At 38.4% G+C, this 21,123-nt stretch overlaps 1 protein-coding gene across 1 annotated transcript in view; it reads right to left on the bottom strand.

Annotated features, from left to right (window-relative positions):
* Positions 1–11,038: 11,038 nt before the first annotated feature.
* The window catches only part of AHR (aryl hydrocarbon receptor), a 52,324-nt gene continuing 42,239 nt past the window's right edge, over positions 11,039–21,123 (bottom strand). The window contains exons 10-11 of the mRNA XM_036120253.2: positions 16,540–17,767; positions 11,039–13,578 (exon numbers count right to left, since the gene is read on the bottom strand). Coding sequence (XP_035976146.1) covers positions 13,432–13,578; positions 16,540–17,767 — 1,375 coding nt within the window. The 3' untranslated portion in view covers positions 11,039–13,431. The remainder of the gene's footprint in view (positions 13,579–16,539; positions 17,768–21,123) is intronic.

Genomic DNA, 21,123 nt, shown 5'->3' with positions numbered 1-21,123 from the left:
TAAAAAAAATTGTTTTCACACATAAGCACTTCAGATACATAGCTGTAAAAAGCATGCTCAAAATAGTTTTGTTAATTTTAAATGCAGAGCAAACACTTACGGACATCTATCGGACACCACTTGTGTAATGTCTAACTTACTGAAGTACAGCCATTTTTCTCCTAGGAATTAGGCCAATTTTTAGGGTTATTTGGAAAGACCAGACACATTTATCAGAACCCTTCTTCAGAAACACATGTGGGGCTGTAAGCAATGTATTTCCTGGCTTCTGACATGAGCGAAACATCTGGAAAAGCCAAAGCTGTAATGAAACTGTAAGTTGGCTGTGTTCTTGCACGTTTCTTTGCAATGCCAAGGCAAGGCTGGAGCCCATCAAGCACCACTATCATCCTCATAAAGTGGAGGTCCTTTTGTAGGCCCAGCTGTATCTGAGGGTAGAGAGGAAGGATGGAGAACACGGCCAGATCTTCCTGATCTTCCCCCCCGCACCCCCCTTTACCCCCAAAAGGCCAGGGAGAGATACGGAGAACAGCTTTTCTATTCTTCTCTAAATATGATTATAATGAAGGAGTAAATATTTTCTTTCCAATGCCTCCCTTGCATTCTGAAAATTTATAATCACTGTATTCGTTTTCTATTTGCTTAAAAAGGCACAAATATATTGTCTTGAAGTACGGGAGGTCAGGAGTCCTAAAATCAAGTGCCAGTAGAGCTGCCTTCCATCTGAAGTGCACTAGGGGAGAACTGGTTTCCTTGCTTTCTCCAGCTTCTAGAAGCTGCCTGCATTCCTTGGCCTGTGGACCTCCATCTTCAAGGCAAGCAGCAGAGTATCTTCAAATCTCTTTCTCATTCACCTCTGCTTCTGTCATCACATCTCTGTCTCTGACACTGACATTCCTGCCTTCCTCTTTTTTTTGTTCTAAATTTTAGAATTTTATTTTTTTTCTCATAGGTTGCTTTTTAAAATTTTATTATGTTATGTTAGTCACCATACAGTACATCATTAGTTTTTGATGTAGTGTTCCATGATTCATTGTTTGCGTATAACACCCAGTGCTCCATTCAATACATGCCCTCTTTAATACCCATCACCAGGCTAACCCATCCCCCTACCCCCCTCCCCTCTAGAACCCTCAGTTTGTTTCTCAGAGTCTGTAGTCTCTCATGGTTCGTCTCCCCCTCCGATCTCCCCCCCTTCCTTTTTCCCTTCCTACTGTCTTCTTTTTTTTCTGCCTTCCTCTTATAGGGACTCATTACACTGGGTACACCAAGATAATCAAGGATAGCCTTCCTGTCCCCAGGTCCTGACGTTAATAACATCTGGAAGACACTTTGGCCATCTAGTCTGGGGATTCGAATATGAACATCTTTGGTGGGATGCACACGAAGGGGGTAGGGGTGCATTATTCTGTCTACCAGAATCATCTTGGTTATTTTTATTGCTTTTTAAAATACTTTCATCATGTGTAAATTGGGACAATTTTATTTGCCTCATGGGATATGGGATATAGAGATAACCTGGATTAGGCAATAGAGCAAAGCCCTTGAACGATGGCTGTTAGAAAGTTTTCCTCGTTGAACGTACTCTTAATTCAAAAGTGCAAAGCCTGGATTCTGGATCCACTTACTGCCTGTGTTACCTGAGCCAGGCAGCCTTGCCTCTCTCCGTCAGTTTCCTCCTCTCTCTGTGTAACTGGAATTTTCTCATCAGCATGTGAGGATGGGCCGTAATGACTCAAGTTTCAGTATGACCCCCCTACAAAAGAAAAGACTTATAACCTCCCCACAGTCCCACCCACTGATTTGTACGAGTATTACGGCAATGTTTCTCATGTCTCTACACAGCAGCTCTCCAGTCTTCCCACTGTGCCCTCTTTTGGTTTACTCCGGTCTAGCAAAGAAAACAGATAATCTGTAGGATAGGAAACAGTAGAATATGTAAGACAACTATGATTGGGAACATTAGAGGGTCCCAAACCAGACAGTTTCATGGACATTGCAAGGAATTTTACATCAGCAGGGTCAAAGAGAATGATCATGAAGAAAATGTCAGAGCGTCTGTTGAGGCAGACGGGATTAACGCCCTTATTCCTAGTCATTATCACTTGATCTTAAGGCACTACTTCTATACCAAGCGAGTCCATCTGCTGTAAATCTGCTTCTACGGTTTATTGACCAGCATTTTATCTTGCCTTATCTCCTGATTCTCTCCACAGCAGAAAGACCAAGTGGGTGACAGCCACTGTCCACATTCTTCAAATATGTGAAACAAATCTGTCAGTGGTCCTGGGCATTAGACATTTGATCGTTTGCCTTTTTTTCTCTATCTGGGTTGTAAAAGGCAGTGACATAGAAAAGCGGGCAGGCTTTGCCAATTCAAAGCATCCCAGAATAGTCTATTCTAAGGTCTGGATTGGAGACTGGGGAATAGAGTAGGAGATCTCTGCTGGACGATTGTGCTTAATGATGACAATTTTTTCTCTGTTGATACTCTGTTCTTATTTTCAATAGCTTCAAAATTCAAGTGGGTAAGAGAAGTGCTATTTTTTACTAAGTACTTTAAGTATGTTCACCAAAATCTGTTTGTTCTTTTTCCATAGAAACAGAATTGTGTTTGGGCAGATGGTTGTAACCAGGTGTGACCACATGACTAAGTTCATGGGTACAGAATGTGGGCAGAAGGGATGTGTGTGATTTCTGGCTTATTTTCTCAAAGGTCCTTGGCCTGAAAAGTTCCTTCTTTTCCTTTTTTTCTGGTTGGAAAAGACAATGGCTAGAACATATTGAGGATGGAAAGGTTGCCCCACCCATCTGGGTGACTTGTGAAGCAAAGCCTACTTACTTATACGAGATAAATGTCTATTTTCGACACAATGCATTTTTAGTCTCTTCATTATACCAGTTTGGCCTTTACCATAGCTAATACAGATTCCAAAAATAATAATAAGATTATTTAATAATAAAAATAAGAGCTAAGAATTCTTTAACACTATCACATGCCAGTGAGTATGCTGAGCACTTTACATGTATTATCTCAGTAGTTCTCCTAAGGATCCTATAAAGTCATTCATTGTATTACCTTCTTTTTACAGAGAAGGGAAGTAAAGGCACAGAAAATTTAAATAAGCCCCTCATATCACACGTCTAGCAAGAGAGCAGAGCCACAGATCAAACATAATGTACCCTGGCATATTGCCTTGGGACAGGGGCTCAGGATGGAGTGTTGAAGTCAGGGTTTCAGAACAATTTCCAGGGAGCTTTAGAATAATATCTTTTGAGGATAGAGAATATTTCTGGTTTGACATGTTATCCACCTCAAAACACAGTTGTCTTTGCGGTTAAGAACGGGAAGGCAGTCAAGCAAGGAAGGCGGTATGCTTGAAAGAGCAAGCAGAGCCAGTCATAACTGATGGAGACAAGTTTCTGTGGGTCTCTTGTATTTCTGCACATCTTGCAGAAGGCACTGACTGCTTGTGTTCTGAACAGTCTTTTCAAGATGTTTGCATAGTGACCAGCCTTAGAAGATACACGTAGTGTCTCCCTTCAGAGCAAAGGGTCAGGTGTGTGACCACCATTGAAGAAGATTTGGACTTTTGAGTCCAAATCCTGAGTCCTGTTCAGGGTTCCTTTCCTGTAAGTGCCCGTGAAGAGGTTTGCTGGCCTTGTGGGGAACCAGCAGACAGAAGAGCTGCTATTATTGTAAGTAATAAACTGCACTTGGCCTCTGATGCAGGTGTCCTAGGTCTTTCTGCCAGCATTGATGAGACTGATGAAACTGGCTCACTTGTTAGCTTGAATGTAGGGTCAAATCTCAGGCCACTCACAGTTCTTGACAATAATGTAAAACCTCCTTCTTCTAAGTGCAGTGACTCAGTCAGTATTCAAAGACAGCTAGTTTGGATTTTTACATGTCAGGAGGCATAATAAGGAGGAAGGGAAGTGGCTTCAAGGGCAACAGAAATTCATACCCACAAAAATAGATAGTCACTTAGAAGTGACAGTAAATTCTAATGATGTTAACCTAATTCTATAACACAGATTTCAGTCTCAGTTCTAAATCCTTATGCCAAAGTCCCCAAACTAGACTTGAATACCCTAAATGTCAATAAATAGGTAGTTTAAAACATTTTAAAGATACAGCATCATGGGAAAATGGAGTTGAGAATAATTTTATAGACATTCTTGAAGCATTGGGATATCCATCATTACCTGAAACTATAATTCTGAATAAAAGAAAACAAAAAATCTCATATATCAGGGTTAAAAAAAGTATTTGAGAATCTTGATTTTCCTAAGTGGAAATAAAGCCAACTTCTTGTGTCGGGGAAAGAATACTGGACCAGAACTCAAGATACGTGAGGTCATTTTATCACCAACTATGAAACTTGTACAGGATAGTCTCTGCGCCTTTGTTCTTTTCAAACATAAAACAGACGCCATAAAATACATCATCTCAAAGATCATACCAACATAGAAGTTATGGAATCACAGAATCTCATAAGGAATTTTAGTAGGGATAGTTTATATGACATTGGAATTTTGAATTATTTTCTCAGCATAAATTTGAAGTTATCATTTCTAGAGACAGGGAAGATCATTAGATTTCAAACCCATCTATTTCATCTCCATCCATCTTTCCCATCCATCCATCTATCCATCCGTCCCTCTATCCATCCATCCATCCATCCTTTTTTTTTTCTTTTTCCTTTTCCTTTTCCCTTTTCTTTTCTTTTTTCATCCCTCCTTTCTTCCGTCAAGGAGAGAGGGGGGTGGGAGGGGCAGAGGGAGAGAGAGAGAAGAGAATCTTAAGTAGGCTCCATGCCCAGTGGGGAGCCCAACCTGGGGCTCGATCTCACGACCTTGAGGTGATAACCTGAGCCAAAATCAAGAGTCAAATACTTAACCCACTGAGCCACCCACACACCCCCAAGCATCTTTCAATAATAGTCTTCTTTATATCAAGGTAGAATCTATTAACTTGTAACTTTTATCATTGATACTCAATTAACTTTTGTACCATAAATAACAAAAATATGTTTTTCCCCTATGTTAGTATGTTAGTTATTTGAAGTAGGCAGTCATATCAGAGACCATTCTTTTGCTTTCCACTGTCTTAATACCTGATTCCTATTAAGTCTTCTGTATGTGAATTTGTGTTCCTTCACAGTTCCAGTTGGTCTTAAAATGTGAGCTGTTTCATGCAGAACGCTATGCATCAGACACCATAAATAGAATTCTGTCTTTCCCCCCTTCCTGAAAAAGTTTGCTGGAGGTAGAGGGCATAGTGTCAGAAACTGATCATTTAGGGGCTGTGGATCTTGTCCAAGATGGTGGTGGTGAGGTTGGAGGTGGGGGAAGGAAGCCAAAACTGGTTCTGCCTAGGGTGGAGTTTCAGAGTTTAAACCTAACATCACAGGAAAGCTAACTGGGCAGACTTAAATTCTATCCAAGGAGGTGTTGATATTCTAAAGATCACATATTAGGAGAGAAGGGCAGTTCACCTAATGAGGTGATTTTGCTTCTCAGGTGAGAGTCAGAGGGTCAATCAGGATCCGAAAGACCATGTAGCCTAGGATAGCCTCCATACTCTAATATTTCTATCATAAGACTACGTTATTGTTTTTCACATTTTAATGTACATACAAATCATCAGAGATACTTGTTAACAATAAGATTCTCAGGACTTTTGATTGAGTGAGCATGGAGTGTCTTAAGAATTCTAATTTTTATAGCACCCCCCAAATGACACAGATGCAAGATGGCCCATGAACACCCAGTAAAATACACTATTTCTGGTTCTTTTGGAATCAGAGACACCAAGTCCCAAGGACCTGGACCATACATGAGGGACACAGATGGATCCCATCAGGAGGGAGTCAAATAGAAACTATTCAGCTGGATGCTTTAGCTTCAACCTAGAATTGCTCCCTATATCACTGGTTAGCTCAATGTTTGTTGAATGAATGATTCCTTGCCCACCCCCAACCACTCCCAAACCTTTGCTTGTTAAAAACATGTTCTTAATTTTAAAACTTCCTCAATCCTTGTAACTCCTATACATTCCTTTCCTATCTCATGTAGAAGATTCTTCTCTGCTAGTCTGCCTTTTCTTGCTGGGGGTCAGCACATCATTCTAGCTGAGTTCCTAACTATGATTTTAGTCAGAAGTGTCTAAGATCTTTTAAGTACAGAAGCAAAAGATTCCATTGTCCAGTGTCCATTACTACTATGGTAATGGAGAGGTAAAGATGTGAGGATTTGGGTTTAGGCTAGTAGAAGCATAGAGATGGAGGTATACACAAAAATGATGGGAGAATCACCAGACTTAGGAGGGAAAATGGTTCATTCAGTTTTGTGCAAAGACAGTTGAAGGTACTGGTAGGGTATTTAAAAACTATACTATATATTGTACAAAATATACCATGGAAAATCTGGGGCAGGAAATCAGAAGAGAGGTCTATAGAGTTATGTAAGGTGGAGGAGCAGGACCAAGAGCAAGCAGAAGTCAAGAAAATCAAGTACAAGCTTACAGAACCCAAGGAAAGAAAGTATCAAGGAAGATAAACTTTGTGACTTAATAGCACATTTGTACCCATAAAATTGGAAATAGTGAAATTCAGAGTGTGAAGATTTGATAAGAGGTCCGTAATGAAGAAAAGCAAGCAAGCCTTAGTCAGCTGCTCTATTTAGATGTAATGAAAACAAAACAAAACAAAAGCATGAAATAGTAGTTTGATTTCTTTTTCTTAAGAGAGAATGGATTATGCTTGTATGCTGAAGAAACCAGTGCACTGAAGTTGAGAGAAAACGGAATAAGGGAAATCTGAGAGGATGGTTGAAAGAAATGTAAAAGTCAAAGAATAGAAAACTGAAATTTGTATCAGACTATTTTCAGTCAAATTAGAATGTCATCGTAGCGAGAGAGATGAGGATGCTACTGAGTGGGGGTGGGGTAGATATTAGAAAGATGTGTTAACTGAGTTAGAAGTCTATTTATCTTTTATTATAAAAGATGTCCAGGGGCGCCTGGGAGGCCCAGTCAGTTGAGTGTCCAACTCTTGATTTCTGCTCAGGTCATGGTATCAGGGTTGTGAGATTGAACCCCATGTCCATGCTCAGCATGGAGCCTGCTTAAGATTCTCTCTCTCCCTCTCCCCCCACCCCCTGTCCCATCCCCCCTCCACAAACACGTGCTCTCTGGAAAGAAAGAAAAAGAAAGGGAAGAAAAGAAGAGAGAGAGAGGGAGAGAGAAGGAAGGAAGGAAGGAGGGAAGGAGTCCAGAGGAAGGCAGACAAGGAGTGGTTTGGCGGTTCCAAGTCATGAGGAACGCTGGCTCATTCTAGTTTTGCTTTACCTTTCTAGTTACCAACTTCTGTTTTCCCAGTTCGAGAGAGAGCTGCTCGCTCTTGGCTTCATCACATGCCATGCGCTGGCTAGCAGAGGAAAGGAAAAAAGCAGAGTAGGTTCCTTGCTGCCACATGAGGTCTCTTTAAGCAGCCTTTCTGGAAGTATCACACACATGCTGCTTTCCTCTATTTGGCCAAAACTCACATTAGCTAACCTGTCCGTGAAGGAGGCTGGAAAACGTAGTTGTTTTCCCTCAGTATGACCAGAGGAAAGTCAGGGTTCTCTGACTAAGCAGGCAGGATAAATGCTATCAGTGTAGGTAATTGTCGGTCTCTGCCATAGGCATGGTAAAAGCTTGTGGTGAGGCCAATTATTTCAGTTTTGTTACTTTTTCCAGCTTACTAGGAAAAGAAGGTGTTTTGGCCAGGGCTATGGATTGGAGTGGCCGTTAGCAATAAGGAAGTGAGCAATTCCAGGATACAAGCAACAGTATTGCTGAAATCCTGATAGTGAGGTCCAGGCTGTAGGACTGAAAAAGAATAATATAATATGCCCTCTGGGGACTGGAGCTCACTAGAGGGTGGAGAGCTAATTAAACAAAGAAGACAGGATTGGGAAAGGAGAGAAGATAGAGTGATTAAAAAAGGAAGTTTCAAGTTCACAGAGGTTAAGGCATTTACAAATGCTCCAAGTCTGACTTGTGGCTGTCCTCGCCTGGCATGGAAAATGGACTATTATAGTTGATGGGTACACGTTACAGAAATAAGGCTAGAAGGATCATTGATAAGGATGATGTCAGGAGGTAAAAGTGGAAAGGAACACTGGAGGCTAAAAACCAAGACATTCATCAAATCTTCAGTAAACAGAATGAGAAGGATTGGTGTCATGTGCAAGATTTATCTCCAACTGAGAAGAGATTCTTTAGCTATCACAGGGAAAGAGGAATGGCAGGTATTTATTGAGTACTTACCATGTGGCAATCAACAAACCGTGTGTTTGTGTGTGTTTTTTTTAATAGGAAAATGATTTTTAAATCAAGTATTTTGGAACAATTTTAGATTTACATTAGAGATGCAAAAATCCAGAGTTCCTTTATTCCCTTCATCCCAACCTGAATGTCTCTAACACTAATGTCTCCCGCAACCACGGGACATTGGTGAAACTAGGAAATTAGTTCATAGTTGTGTACCACTGTTAAACTTTATTGGGATTTCTGCAGTTGTTGCCTTTTTTTGTGCAGTTGGGCCCTTGTTTGCAGCTTTGTCCTTTTGCTGGGGCAGGATGCAGTCCCAGACGCCATACCGTATTTAGTTGCCATGCCTCCTTAAGTCTCCTTTGGTCTGTGATGGTGTCTCCATCTCTGCTTTTTTGACCTTTACATTTTACAGAATACTCCAAGGAGTCTTGTGGAATGTCTCTCAGTTTGCGTCTTGTCTGATATTCTCTCACAATTAGACTGGGATTATATGTTTCTGAAGATACCATAGAGCGGGAGTGTGCTTGTCATAGCATCATTTAGGGAGAAGGGGCTACAATGACTTACCATTGGTGACGTCAACCTCCATCACTACGTTAAAGCAGTGCTTGCCAGATTTCTATAAACTCATTATCCGCCCCCCTACTCTTTTCTTGGGGAGCAAGTTGCTGAGTTTAGCCCCCGCTCAGCAGGAGGAGGTATTAAACTCCATCGACTGGAAAGTATAATATCTACAAATACTTGTGCTTCTTCATGAGGAAGATTTACCCCTTCTTGCTCGCTTACTTATGTATTTAATCACTTATATATAATAAGAGGATGGACTCATGGATGTTTATTCTTTGGGTTTTAATCTAATGCTATTATTTATTTTGTTGCTCAAATTGTTCCAGTTTTGGCCATTGGCAACTAAACACTTTTACATAAATTATTTATTGAATCCTCCAACAATCCAGTGAGGCAGGTATTACCATTACCCTTATTTTGTAGAAACTCTGACTCAGAGAGTAACAAACCTTCCCAGCGATTCCTATCACACATGTGGAAAGCCAGGAATGAGAGTCCAGGGTCTGTGTGCTTAGCTTTGCTACATTTTCAGAGGAAAAGGATGTTCCACAAATGTCAATCAGTAATGAGGTGTCTTTTTATCTCACCCCCTTTTTTAGAGGTGAGATAACAGATTTTGAAGCAATTCATAAAGGCAGGAGTAGCAGAATAGATGTGCTTCCAAAGGTACAGTATATAGAGAAAAAAAAAAATCACAAATGGTCAGAACTAAGCCTGTTGCCAGATGGGAAGGGGGGAGAGTAGCTAACAAAGGAAAGAGAGGGAGTGATAGGAGGTTGCAGGAGAATTAATAACACGGAAACTAAGGGAGGAAAAAAGTGCATTGAGGGTTGAACTTGGCTGCTGGGCCACAGCAAATCAGCTTACAGCAAGGAGGGAATTAAGTGAACTTCCACAAAGCAGTGTAATGGAAGGGTGGAAAATAAAACCAAATTTCAGATCAAAAATTGTTTTAGAGAAAGGAGATAAAGAATTTAATAATAAAAGATGGCAGGGTCAAGTGATTATTTCCAGGATGGAGGGAGAACCTGCACCCAGGGAAGTTTATGGAGAGGGGGAGACAAGATTGGATGGGGAAATGTGCACAAGACTTGGAAAGGAAGGGCATTCTTCTTGGAGTTAGGGGAACCTCTCCTCACATACTAGAGGTGAGCCTCAGAGATCAAGGACAGTGGTGTGTTTGAGCTGAAGGTGCGGACATCTTGAGGATGTGTTAGGGTTTTTGATGATTTCAATTTTATTAGTAAAACTGCCAGCAAAGTCATCTGCAGACACTGGGGGAAAAATTAGTGACGTATTTATTTATTATCCCGTGAGTAGCTAACACTGCTGGGTCCGTGTCTGGTAGGCTTGGTGAAAGAGGGCAAGTTGAAGTCATTCCTGCTAATAGAAGCCATTTGAGTGAAAGCAAAGATCAGAAATATGATTATCTGGATTTGTACTGGATGTTTTCCAGTCAAATGGTTAAAATTCAGTATTTTATGTAACTCTTAGGTAAAAGACTCAGTCTTTCTAAAGTGTTCAGAATTAAGTATGGTACTAAATTGTTAGGTTTATGTATCGAGATGTTGACAAAAATCCCTAATAATTATAAAGGCTGAACATAAGACTAATATAAGAAAAATGTTATTAGAATGGAAACTTCATTTTTCTCAGACTTTTTTCTTCAAATAATTCTAACTGCAGAATTCTTGGTGAATGTTTTAATAGTCAGGAATTTGACACCGAAGGCTTATCATATCATTTGTATCTGTTAGAGGATATAGGCTTGAGCCATACTTATTCTAATCTAAGCACATGATGAGTTGTTTTAAAAATTTGTCAAATATTCTTGAAATATTAAAATGGAATTTTAAAATGTAATCTGAGATATTAACACCATTACATCTGTAACACTAATACAAAATTTAAAAGAACATTCTATTTCAGAAGCACTTTATGAAGTTATTTGAAGGGTGTTTTTATAAAAAATATAAATTCAGGTAAAGGCTAAAATATCCAGGGGCAGAACTTTATAAGAAGTTTATGAATTATTGTTTAATGTATCCTTAAATATTGTAGATTGCCTTCATCTAACACAGTTATAATACTATACTAAACATGCTCATTTCCTCTATATGGACCAGAAAGAATTTACATTAAAACATATTATTTATACTTAGTGATTATTTTATTACCATATATTATTGTATACAATTTTGTTTGATAAGGATAAAATCATATTTTAAACAAAAATGTATGCATGGCATAGGTAAGCAGTAACATTTTGAAGAAAAGAGAAAAGCCATGAAAACATCTACCTAAAATTTGGTAATACTGAGAAACACGAGATGGTACAGCATAGTGATGATTGAAAGCTTCCTACTACATTGAAACACTGGTGAATCTTCAGATACGAGAAGAACAAACTGGTATAGAAGTTCAAATTAGACACATCCATATCCTCAGAAGTGCACATCATGTAAAAATGAATCCCTCGTTAGAGCGGGTACACACACAGCATCCTTTGGGATTTAGCAATACAGACAAATGTATATTTGGTTTAATGTGATTTTGTTGTTATTAGATACATTTTAGTTATTTTTATAGATAAAAATATACAGTATTGCTTTAAAATTTTGTAACTGTGTAAGTGCATAACTGTCATCCTATTCACAATTTAAAATAAGCCTATTTATCTGCTAAATAATTCACTCAAAAACATGTGGAAAAGACTAAAAAAATGGTTATATGAAGACTTTAATGAAAGGCTTAAATGTAAAAAAATGCAATATTAATGCAGACCCTGCTCTAAATCTTCAGTGATACCTCGTGCTGAAAACAAATTATGAAATGGTTTAGATAAATTTATTTTTTTCAACATTTAAATTGATGCTACAGATTGAAAATTTTGACTGAAAATGCATATAACTGACATATTTTGTCTGAAGCCTTTTATATACATTGATTTACTAAAAAAAAGTGAAAAATATTGTATTTTAATACTACATCTCAGTTTGAGATTCCATCATGTTTTTATATACTACATGCAATCTGTGTCTGCCCTTCAGATGTCACATTTAAGTAAAAGGGTATTTTTTAAAAATCACCCGAGGATGGTAAACTTAGTAGGGTGATTAATTTGCCTTACTGATAATAAAGGTCATTATATCATATAAACAACATAATGTTTGAAGTTAAGAGAACTGCATGGTTGTCTTAATACCAAGGTAAAAGCAGTTGCATTCATTGTATGATTTCTTAAAAAGATGCACTGATAAAATATGTAAGACCCAAATTAGGTGCATATATAGGGTATAGACTTTTTAAATGAAAGATTGAAAATATTTTACAAATAATTTTGTTCATTATAAACTATAATTGCACCATTCATTTCACTCATTAACAATACTTCGCATCAAACATTGCTATATTCAATCTTAACACTCCTCAAATATGAGAAAAATAGTTTCCACTGTATTAAGAAGTGAAATTTATAAAGTCAACACATTATACCTTAAAGCTCATTCTAGATCTAAAATAGTTTTTAAAGAATTTATACACATTGAAATGGGTGATTAATTAAAGAGCTAGAAATAAAGCTACTTCTCCTCATTGCAAGTTAATAAACATGGTTGCATTCAAGCAGATTTTTCCACATTGCAACATTCAGTGATCACGGAGATTTTAGTAAAGGTAAATGGTGGTATCTGTCTTTCTTCTGAAAACACTGTTGAAATTTTAGTGCTGTGGTCTTAATGTTTATATGATGATCAAAAAATAATTCAGAAACACATTTTACTTTCAAAATTTTTCAACATAAGGCACAGAGCAACATTTAGAGTCTAGAAGCAACTGGATTATATAATAAATATCTTCTCAATCATTATTTGCCCTTTTCCTGAAGAGAGTGGGTGAGTAGTGCAGTTAAAACATGCTTGGAATAATAAAAATGACTGAATTTAAGAAATACAAATAATATTTGTGCGTAGAATGTTATTAATTAAAAAAGGTATATTTTCTATCAAATATACATCCTACAGTGTTAGAGGTATAAAAAATTGTGAGGCACTTATATTAACAATGAAGGAGGAAAGCACTGAGATTATCTTTTATAAAAGCACCACACCACTTATTTTAATATCGGAGATAAAAGCCGAAGCCAAAAATAAAAGGAGTTTAATTCTGTATTTGGTGTATTGACAACGTAGAAGTTTAAAACTCAAAAGTATTTCATTTTTTTTTTTCCGACAGAAATTTAAAAGTGTCCTAAAGTTCCCCTAAATAAGTTTTGTATATTCCCCGGTACTCAGAATCACGTGAAATAGAGATGGACTCTCACCCTCTGGGGCAGCACACTTTCTATTTTAATGACTTTAGGATATGTTATTTTTGATAATTTTTTTAACTCTTAAAAACATTGGTTTGGAAAAATAGCACAAACAACAACACACAACAATGCCTCCATGGAAACTTGCTGATGACCAACACTGACAGTTTTATTATTCTGTAATCTTCTGCAAACTCATCCGAAAACCAAGGTGCATAAAATGGGGTTGGAATTATAGGAATCCACTGGATGTCAAATCAGGGAAAGGTCTGGCTTCTGATGGGTGATGAAGGGCCTGAAGATGTGTGGTAGTCTGAGTGTTACCTATATTATTTAATTCAGCAGGATAGGTTTCATTTAAAACTCCTCCATTCTGAAACTGCAAACAAAATAGCAATGTGATTAATTAGATCTTTCAAGTATCTTAAGCCACTAAATGATATATTAAAATGCAGTTTTAAAATATTTGCCTTCATATTGTTAAACTTCAAATTCTTTACTGTTGCTACATTTTAAATGTTCCATGAAGACCCACTGAGCACATATTATGTGTTACATTTATAACCTTTGGTTTCTCCATTAGATGGTACATCTGATGTGTGATACCTTGGTCTCAGCTCAGATTTGGCACTCCATACATTAGAAGAGTATTTGATGAACAAATTGCCTTTGGTTTGGATAGGAACTGATGTCTCAGAGAGTACCAGCTATGAATCACAGTTATATTTATCCGTCATAGGTTTGCTTTGGCCAGATTTCATCTCAGTCAAGTTCTGGGTACCAATGAAGTGACTGCATTCAAAATTAATACGCTGGACTACAGACCTAGGACTTTTCCATAAGAGGTCAGTTCTGATAAAGATGTCTTAATATTCCTAAAATATTACAGAGATGGGTAGGATTTCCTAAATGAATTTTTTGTTATATGCTTTTAATCTGTAATTGGGACCATTTTAATAGTACTTAAGTTACCAAATATCCTCTTACAATAAAATTAGTCTAATTAGTCTGTAATGCTGCTAAAAAAAAAGGCAGATACACAGTTCTGTAGGGCTTTATAGATTATAGAACCTTTGCATTTTAGTATATAGTGAAAGTTGTGGGAACTTTCAAATAGGTTGAAATCATACCTTCAGTTGCTTCAAATAAAACCAATGTAACGTTAGACTTAATGTTAACATTAGACTTAAAAGATCCTCCAAAACACATATTAAATATATAGTAAAAGTCACATAATCTAGGGCTTCAATGAACGGCAGCCATGTGGAGTCTTCAAGTGGAAGTTGGTGTTACCCAGAGAATGGTAGGCTTTGACCAAATGATGCCTATCAGTCATAACACGATGCATGCCAGCAATTCTCTTTAAATATATTATCAAAAGAAGTGCTGTACGATAGAAATATAATGTGAACCACATAGGAAATTTTAAATACTTCCCTCGGGGAATATATAGATAGGTCTACAGACTTCCTATTACCTTACTATTCATGAAGAAGTAATCCAAAGGGGGAAAATGAAGAACTTGTGGTAATGCAATTTTAAACTATGATTAACTAAATTTTAAACTCAATGATTAACTTGTCAACAGTTTACTCAAGTTACCTATCTATGCCACATCACAGCAATGTTTTGAGGTAGACTGTCAATGAAAACTAAATTTCGAGATAGTTGAAGAATGTTGGGAATGAGGATAGACTGGATATATATCAGAGGAAAAACTTCCACTGCTATTTCCTGCTGCAAAGCTCATCTACAGACAAACCAAATGTATGAAAAATGTCATAAAAAACAATTACAAATATGAACTTGAACCGTTTTTGCTAATCTATAACTTTAATATACAGTAAATAGAGACCAATGAACTTAATTTAGATCAGGATTTTCTTCAAAAGCCTACTTAATTATACTTTAAAGTGAACTAAATACTTTCTAATGGAAAAGCACGAATGTAAACATACATTCCCAAGAAGCCATAGAGAGCAGCTATCATCCTTGTTAACTTTTTTTAAGTGATTACTTTTAAAGTGTGGTTGCTGGTAGAAAGATTTTGATGACATATTTAAAAAACAAAAATACAGAAGTGTCTGGGTGGCTGAGTCAGTAGAGTATGTGACTCTTGATCTTGGTGTTGTAAGGTCAAGCCCCATGTTGGGTATGGAGCTTACTTAAAAAATAAGTAAAAATTTAAAAAATAAAATACAGTGTCAAGTTTGACCACATGAAAGAAAATCAGTAAGTTAGGCTTTTTAAAAAAGTGCCAGAAGAAAAAAGGATAAACTGAGGATCTGGCAGATAACATGGGGGTATTGCCAGAGAATACTGAGGAAACTAGCACTGAATTCAGGGATCACCAAGGACAAATGTCATTTGAAGAAAGCACAACCATACTGACTATAACCCATATAAAAAGACTGAATCTCAGGAAACAAACTGAGGGTTGCTGGAGTGGTGGGGGGTGGGAGGGATGGGGTGGCTGGGTGATGGATACTGGGGAGGGTATGTGCTATGGTGAGCACTGTGAATTGTGTAAGACTGTTGAATCACAGATCTGTACCTCTGAAACAAATAATACATTATATGTTAAAAAAAAAAGATAGCAGGAAGGGTAAAATGAAGGGGGGGAAATCGGAGGGGGAGACGAACCATGAGAGACTATGGACTCTGAGAAACAAACTGAGGGTTCTAGAGGGGAGGGGGATGGGTTAGCCCGGTGATGGGTATTAAAGAGGGCACGTACTGCATGGAGCACTGGGTGTTATACGCAAACAATGAATCATGGAACACTACATCAAAAACTAATGATGTAATGCATGGTGATTAACATAACATAAAAAAAAAAAACCCTCAATTCTTTTTTTTCAGTTTTTTTTTTATTTTATTAAGAGAGAGAGAGAAAGAATCTTAAGCAGGCTCCGCACCCACCATGGAGCCCAATGCCGGGCTCAATCTCAAGACCTGAGATCATGACCTGAGTCAAAATCAAGAGTTGGGAGTTGGGTCACCCAGGTACCCCTAAAGAAATTACTTTTCAAAATGCAAATATATTTTGGAACTCTGAATTTTTAAAGGACCATACAGAGAAACCCAAGGATCTATTCTAAACAATGTACTTTTCGCTAATTTCACCTGGTAACTTATGGACATACTCATGTTGCCTTAGCCCTTGACTTGTTTCTCCTTTACAACTCAAGTAAAAAAATCTATTAGTAACATACTAATACTAGAAAAGTACTGGCTTATAAAAAAGTAGTCACAGACATAAAAAGTTTATAGCTCATGTATATTTATAATGTGAGAAGATTCACTGCAAGGTTTATTCAGAGTCCGATAAAACCCTTACCTTGTTTAAAAATGCCTGTGGCGCTGCCGCTGGATCGTAGGGCATGCGGGCCACACTGCTGGGTGGTGGCTCCGGCTGGCACTGATACAGGGACACAGCCCCGGCGTAACAGGCCTGAGGACTTACTGTGGTTGACTCTGGATTCAGTCCATGGGTTTGGTTTTCAGGAACTTGTAAACATGTGACAAAATCTTCTAAATTATTAGTAGGGTATGGGGATGGTTCAAAATTCCCTATGGGAAAGCCTAACTGTGTCCCGTTGGAATGCTGTGGTAACACAGGCTGATTACAGGGAATAAAGTTCTGTGTGTACGGCACAGGACTGAGCTCAGGTTTGTAGGGAAACGCTTCACTGGTCCCAGGGACGTCTGAGAAGACACTATACTGCTGCAGATCTTGCTGAGGACAACTCCGAGGTACGGACGGGTGAGGGTTCCAGTCGGCAAACATGCTGTTAACTTGCATATGCTGCATTTTCTGACACAGCTGTGCCCGCTCCACGGCCCCGTGCTCGGGGCGGTGCTGCAGCTGTGCGAACTGCAGGGGCTCCTGTACCGCACAGCTCGAGCTCAGAGCCAGGGACTGTGGCTGCGGGTAGTCTGAACACCCGAAGGTGGGCTTGCTTAAAGAATCTTGGACGTAGGTCAGGATTTCATCTGTTAGGTCAATATCTCGGAAGTCATCCTCAACCGAAAAGTCAGTTCTGAAAAATTCCTCATTCTGTTGCATGTGTTTGATATCTTCAAAATCAATGCCTAGCTGTTTCATAATGCCATACAAGTCACTATTTCTGTTGTCTGGAAAGAGCCCTGTCGGACCTCCAGAGAGTGTTGGGTTCATTTCCTGAGAATGATCTATTTCCTCATGTTTCAGGATACCGTCACTTCCCATTGGTGCGATATTGTCTTGCCAATTACTGCATTCATTCACAGGTTCATTAAAAAGATTTCTTTCAAACGGGGTGCTACCTGAGGCGGGATAGAGATAAATAGACTCATCCTGTTGCATGATGGCAGCCAGGAGGGAACTGGGATTGAGAGAATCCTTATTGAGAGCTGATTTGGTAGCAGAATCTATCCCACTTGTACCATTTTTAGTCCTTATTGGTAAGGGATCCATCACGGGAGGAAAAGGACTGGTTATCTCATATAACACAGCTTCTCCAGTAGTAAACATAAATGGCATCTTCATATTTCGCTTTCGTAAATGTTCTGTTCCTTCTTCATCTCTAAAATTGGGGACAAAAAAGTTTGCATATGTTAGGAAGAGTTGTAGCATAAACATTTTAAAATAAAAAATTTAAAAGAAAAACACCAAGCAAAAGACACTGTAATTGAGTTTGATAGAGAGCACGAACTTAATTTTGACATTTTCCTAATGACAAGTGCTATAAAATTTTTTAGACAAATTGAGGTGATTTAGAATTTGCCCCAAAACTTAGTACAGTCATTATCCATTCATCTGTTGATGGACATCTTGGCTCTTTCCACAGTTTGGCTATTGTGGACATTGCTGCTATAAACATCGGGGTGCACATACCCCTTCAGATCCCTACATTTGTATCTTTGGGGTAAATACCCAGTAGTGCAATTGCTGGATCGTATGGTAGCTCTATTTTCAACTTTTTGAGGAACCTCCACACTGTTTTCCAGAGTGGCTGCACCAGCTTGCATTCCCACCAACAGTGGAGGAGGGTTCCCCTTTCTCTGCATTCCCACCAACAGCTGTCATTTCCTGACTTGTTAATTTTAGCCATTCTGACTGATGTGAGGTGGTATCTCATTGAGGTTTTGATTTGGATTTCCCTGATGCCGAGCGATGCTGAGCACTTTTTCATGTGTCTGTTGGCCATTTGGATGTCTTTGGAAAAATATCTGTTCATGTCTTCTGCCCATTTCTTGATTGGATCATTTGTTCTTTGGGTGTTGAGTTTGAGAAGTTCTTTATAGATTTTGGATACTAGCCCTTTATCTGATATGTCATTTGCAAATATCTTCTCCCATTCTGTCGGTTGTCTTTTGGTTTTGTGGACTGTTTCTTTTGCTGTGCAAAAGCTTTTTATCTTGATGAGGTCCCAATAGTTCATTTTTGCCCTTGCTTCCCTTGCCTTTGGCGATGTTTCTAGGAAGAAGTTGCTGTGGCTGAGGTCGAAGAGGTTGCTGCCTGTGTTCTCCTTTAGGATTTTGATGGACTCCTGTCTCACATTGAGGTCTTTCAACCATTTGGAGTCTATTTTTGTGTGTGGTGTAAGGAAATGGTCCAGTTTCATTCTTCTGCATATGGCTGTCCAATTTTCCAACACCATTTGTTGAAGAAGAGACTGTCTTTTTTCCATTGGACATTGTTTCCTGTTTTGTCGAAGATTAGTTGACCATAGAGTTGAGGGTCCATTTCTGGGCTCTCTATTCTGTTCCATTGATCTATGTGTCTGTTTGTTTTTGTGCCAGTACCATACTGTCTTGATGATGACAGCTTTGTAATAGAGCTGGAAGTCTGGAATTGTGATGCCACCAGCTTTGCTTTTTTTTTGGTTCCATACAAATTTTAGGATGATTTGTTCCATTTCTTTGAAAAAAGTTGATGGTATTTTGATAGGGATTGCATTGAATGTGTAGATTGCTCTAGGTAGCATTGACATCTTCACAATATTTGTTCTTGTGGTATATATATATATGATGGAATATTATGCAGCCATCAAAAGGAATGAAATCTTGCCATTTGCAATGATGTGGATGGAACTGGAGGGTATTATGCTGAGCGAAATAAGTCAATCAGAGAAAGACATACATCATATGACCTCACTGATATAAGGAATTCTTAGTAACAAACTGAGGGTTGCTGTAGTAGTGGTGGGGGGAGGGATGGGGTGGCTGGGTGATAGACATTGGGGAGGGTATGTGCTATGGTGAGCTCTGTGATTGTGTAAGACCTGTACCTCTGAAACAAATAATACATATGTTAAAAAAAAAAAAAGAAAATAGATAGCAGGAAGGGGAAGACGAACCATGAGAGACTGGATTCTGAAAAACAAACTGAGGGTTCTGGGGTGATGGGTTAACCTGGTGATGGGTATTGAGGGCACATTCTGCATGGAGCACTGGATGTTATATGCAAAGAATGAATCATGGAACACTACATCAAAAACTAATGATGTAATGTATGGGGATTAACATAATAAAAAATTTTAAAAACAAAAAAAAAACCTTATATTTGGATCTTTATTCCACTCAGAATTTATTTTTCCTGCAGGATGTCAGGGATGTAAACTGAGTGTGGAAATAATGACTGTACTAAGAATTTAGGAATTAACTATCCCAGCCAGGGTGCCCCCCCCCCCACCGCCCTGCAGAGCAAGCCAGGATTCTGTGCCCACTGCGGCAGCAGTCACTCTGCAAAAGGTGCCAGAGACATGCAGTGTAGACAGGAGATGTTCCTACAGGTTATTCCTTCACAATTGGGCAAGGTAGCTGTTTACCTAATTAGAAAGTCAAAAATGAGAAGACAGAGGAATATGCTCCAAATAAAAAGTAGGGCAAAACCAGAAACAAACTAAATAGTCTACCTGATAAAGAGTTCAAAGTAATGCTCACCAGACTTGGGAGAAGAATGGACGAACTCAGTGAGAAGTTCAACGAAGAGATAAGAGTCGAATACAATAACTAAAATGAAAAATAATAGACTAGAGATCAGCAACAGAAGATGGGGAAGAATAGATCACAGATCTGGAAGACAGGGCAATGGAAAGCACCCAAATCGAACAGCAAAAAAGAAAAAGAGGATAAATTAAGGGCCTTCTGTGACCACATCAAGCACACAAATGTTCACATTATAGGGATCCCAGTAGGAGAAGAAAGAGAGGGAAAGGGGCAGAAAACATACATGAAGAAATAATAGCTGAAAAATTCCCTAGGGGGAGGAAACAGGCATTAAGGAGAGTCTCAAATACAATGAACCCAAGGAGCTCCACACCAAGACACATCAAAGTTAAAAGCAGCAAGAGTAGCAGCAGCTACTTATATACAAAGGAAACCCCATAAAGGCTGTCAGCTGCTTTTTCAGCACAAACTCTGCAGGCCAGAAGGGAGCATCATGAGATAGATATTCAAAATGCTGAAAGGAAAAAAACCTACAACCAAGAATACTCTACTCAAAATTGGAGAGGAAGAGTTTCCCAATCAAAAGTTAAGGAGAATTCATTATGACTAAGCAAGCCTTACAAGAAATGTTAAAGGGAGTGCTTTAAGCAAAAAAGAACAGAGCATAACCAGAAGAAAATTATGAAAGGAAAAAATTTCACTGACAAACCTATAGTAGAGGTTGATCAATCAATCGTTTGTAAATGACTGATTTAACTTTATGACTGTTAAAAAACAATAAATAAAATCAATTATCTATAAAAGGGAATCAAAAGATGTAAAATATATCAAATACATAAGAGATGGAAGGGATAGTAAAAACAGTGCTTAGACAACGTGTTCAAACTTAAGCAACCATCAACTTAATATAGACTGCTATATACTCGGGATGTTATATATGAACCTGAAGGTCACCACAAACTAAAAATGTATAATAGATACACATACA

Source organism: Halichoerus grypus, chromosome 12 (assembly GCF_964656455.1).
Source record: "Halichoerus grypus chromosome 12, mHalGry1.hap1.1, whole genome shotgun sequence".
Lineage (NCBI taxonomy): Eukaryota > Metazoa > Chordata > Mammalia > Carnivora > Phocidae > Halichoerus > Halichoerus grypus.
The sequence above is the reverse complement of the archived record's forward strand: the minus strand, read 5'-3'. Positions and strand labels throughout refer to the sequence as shown.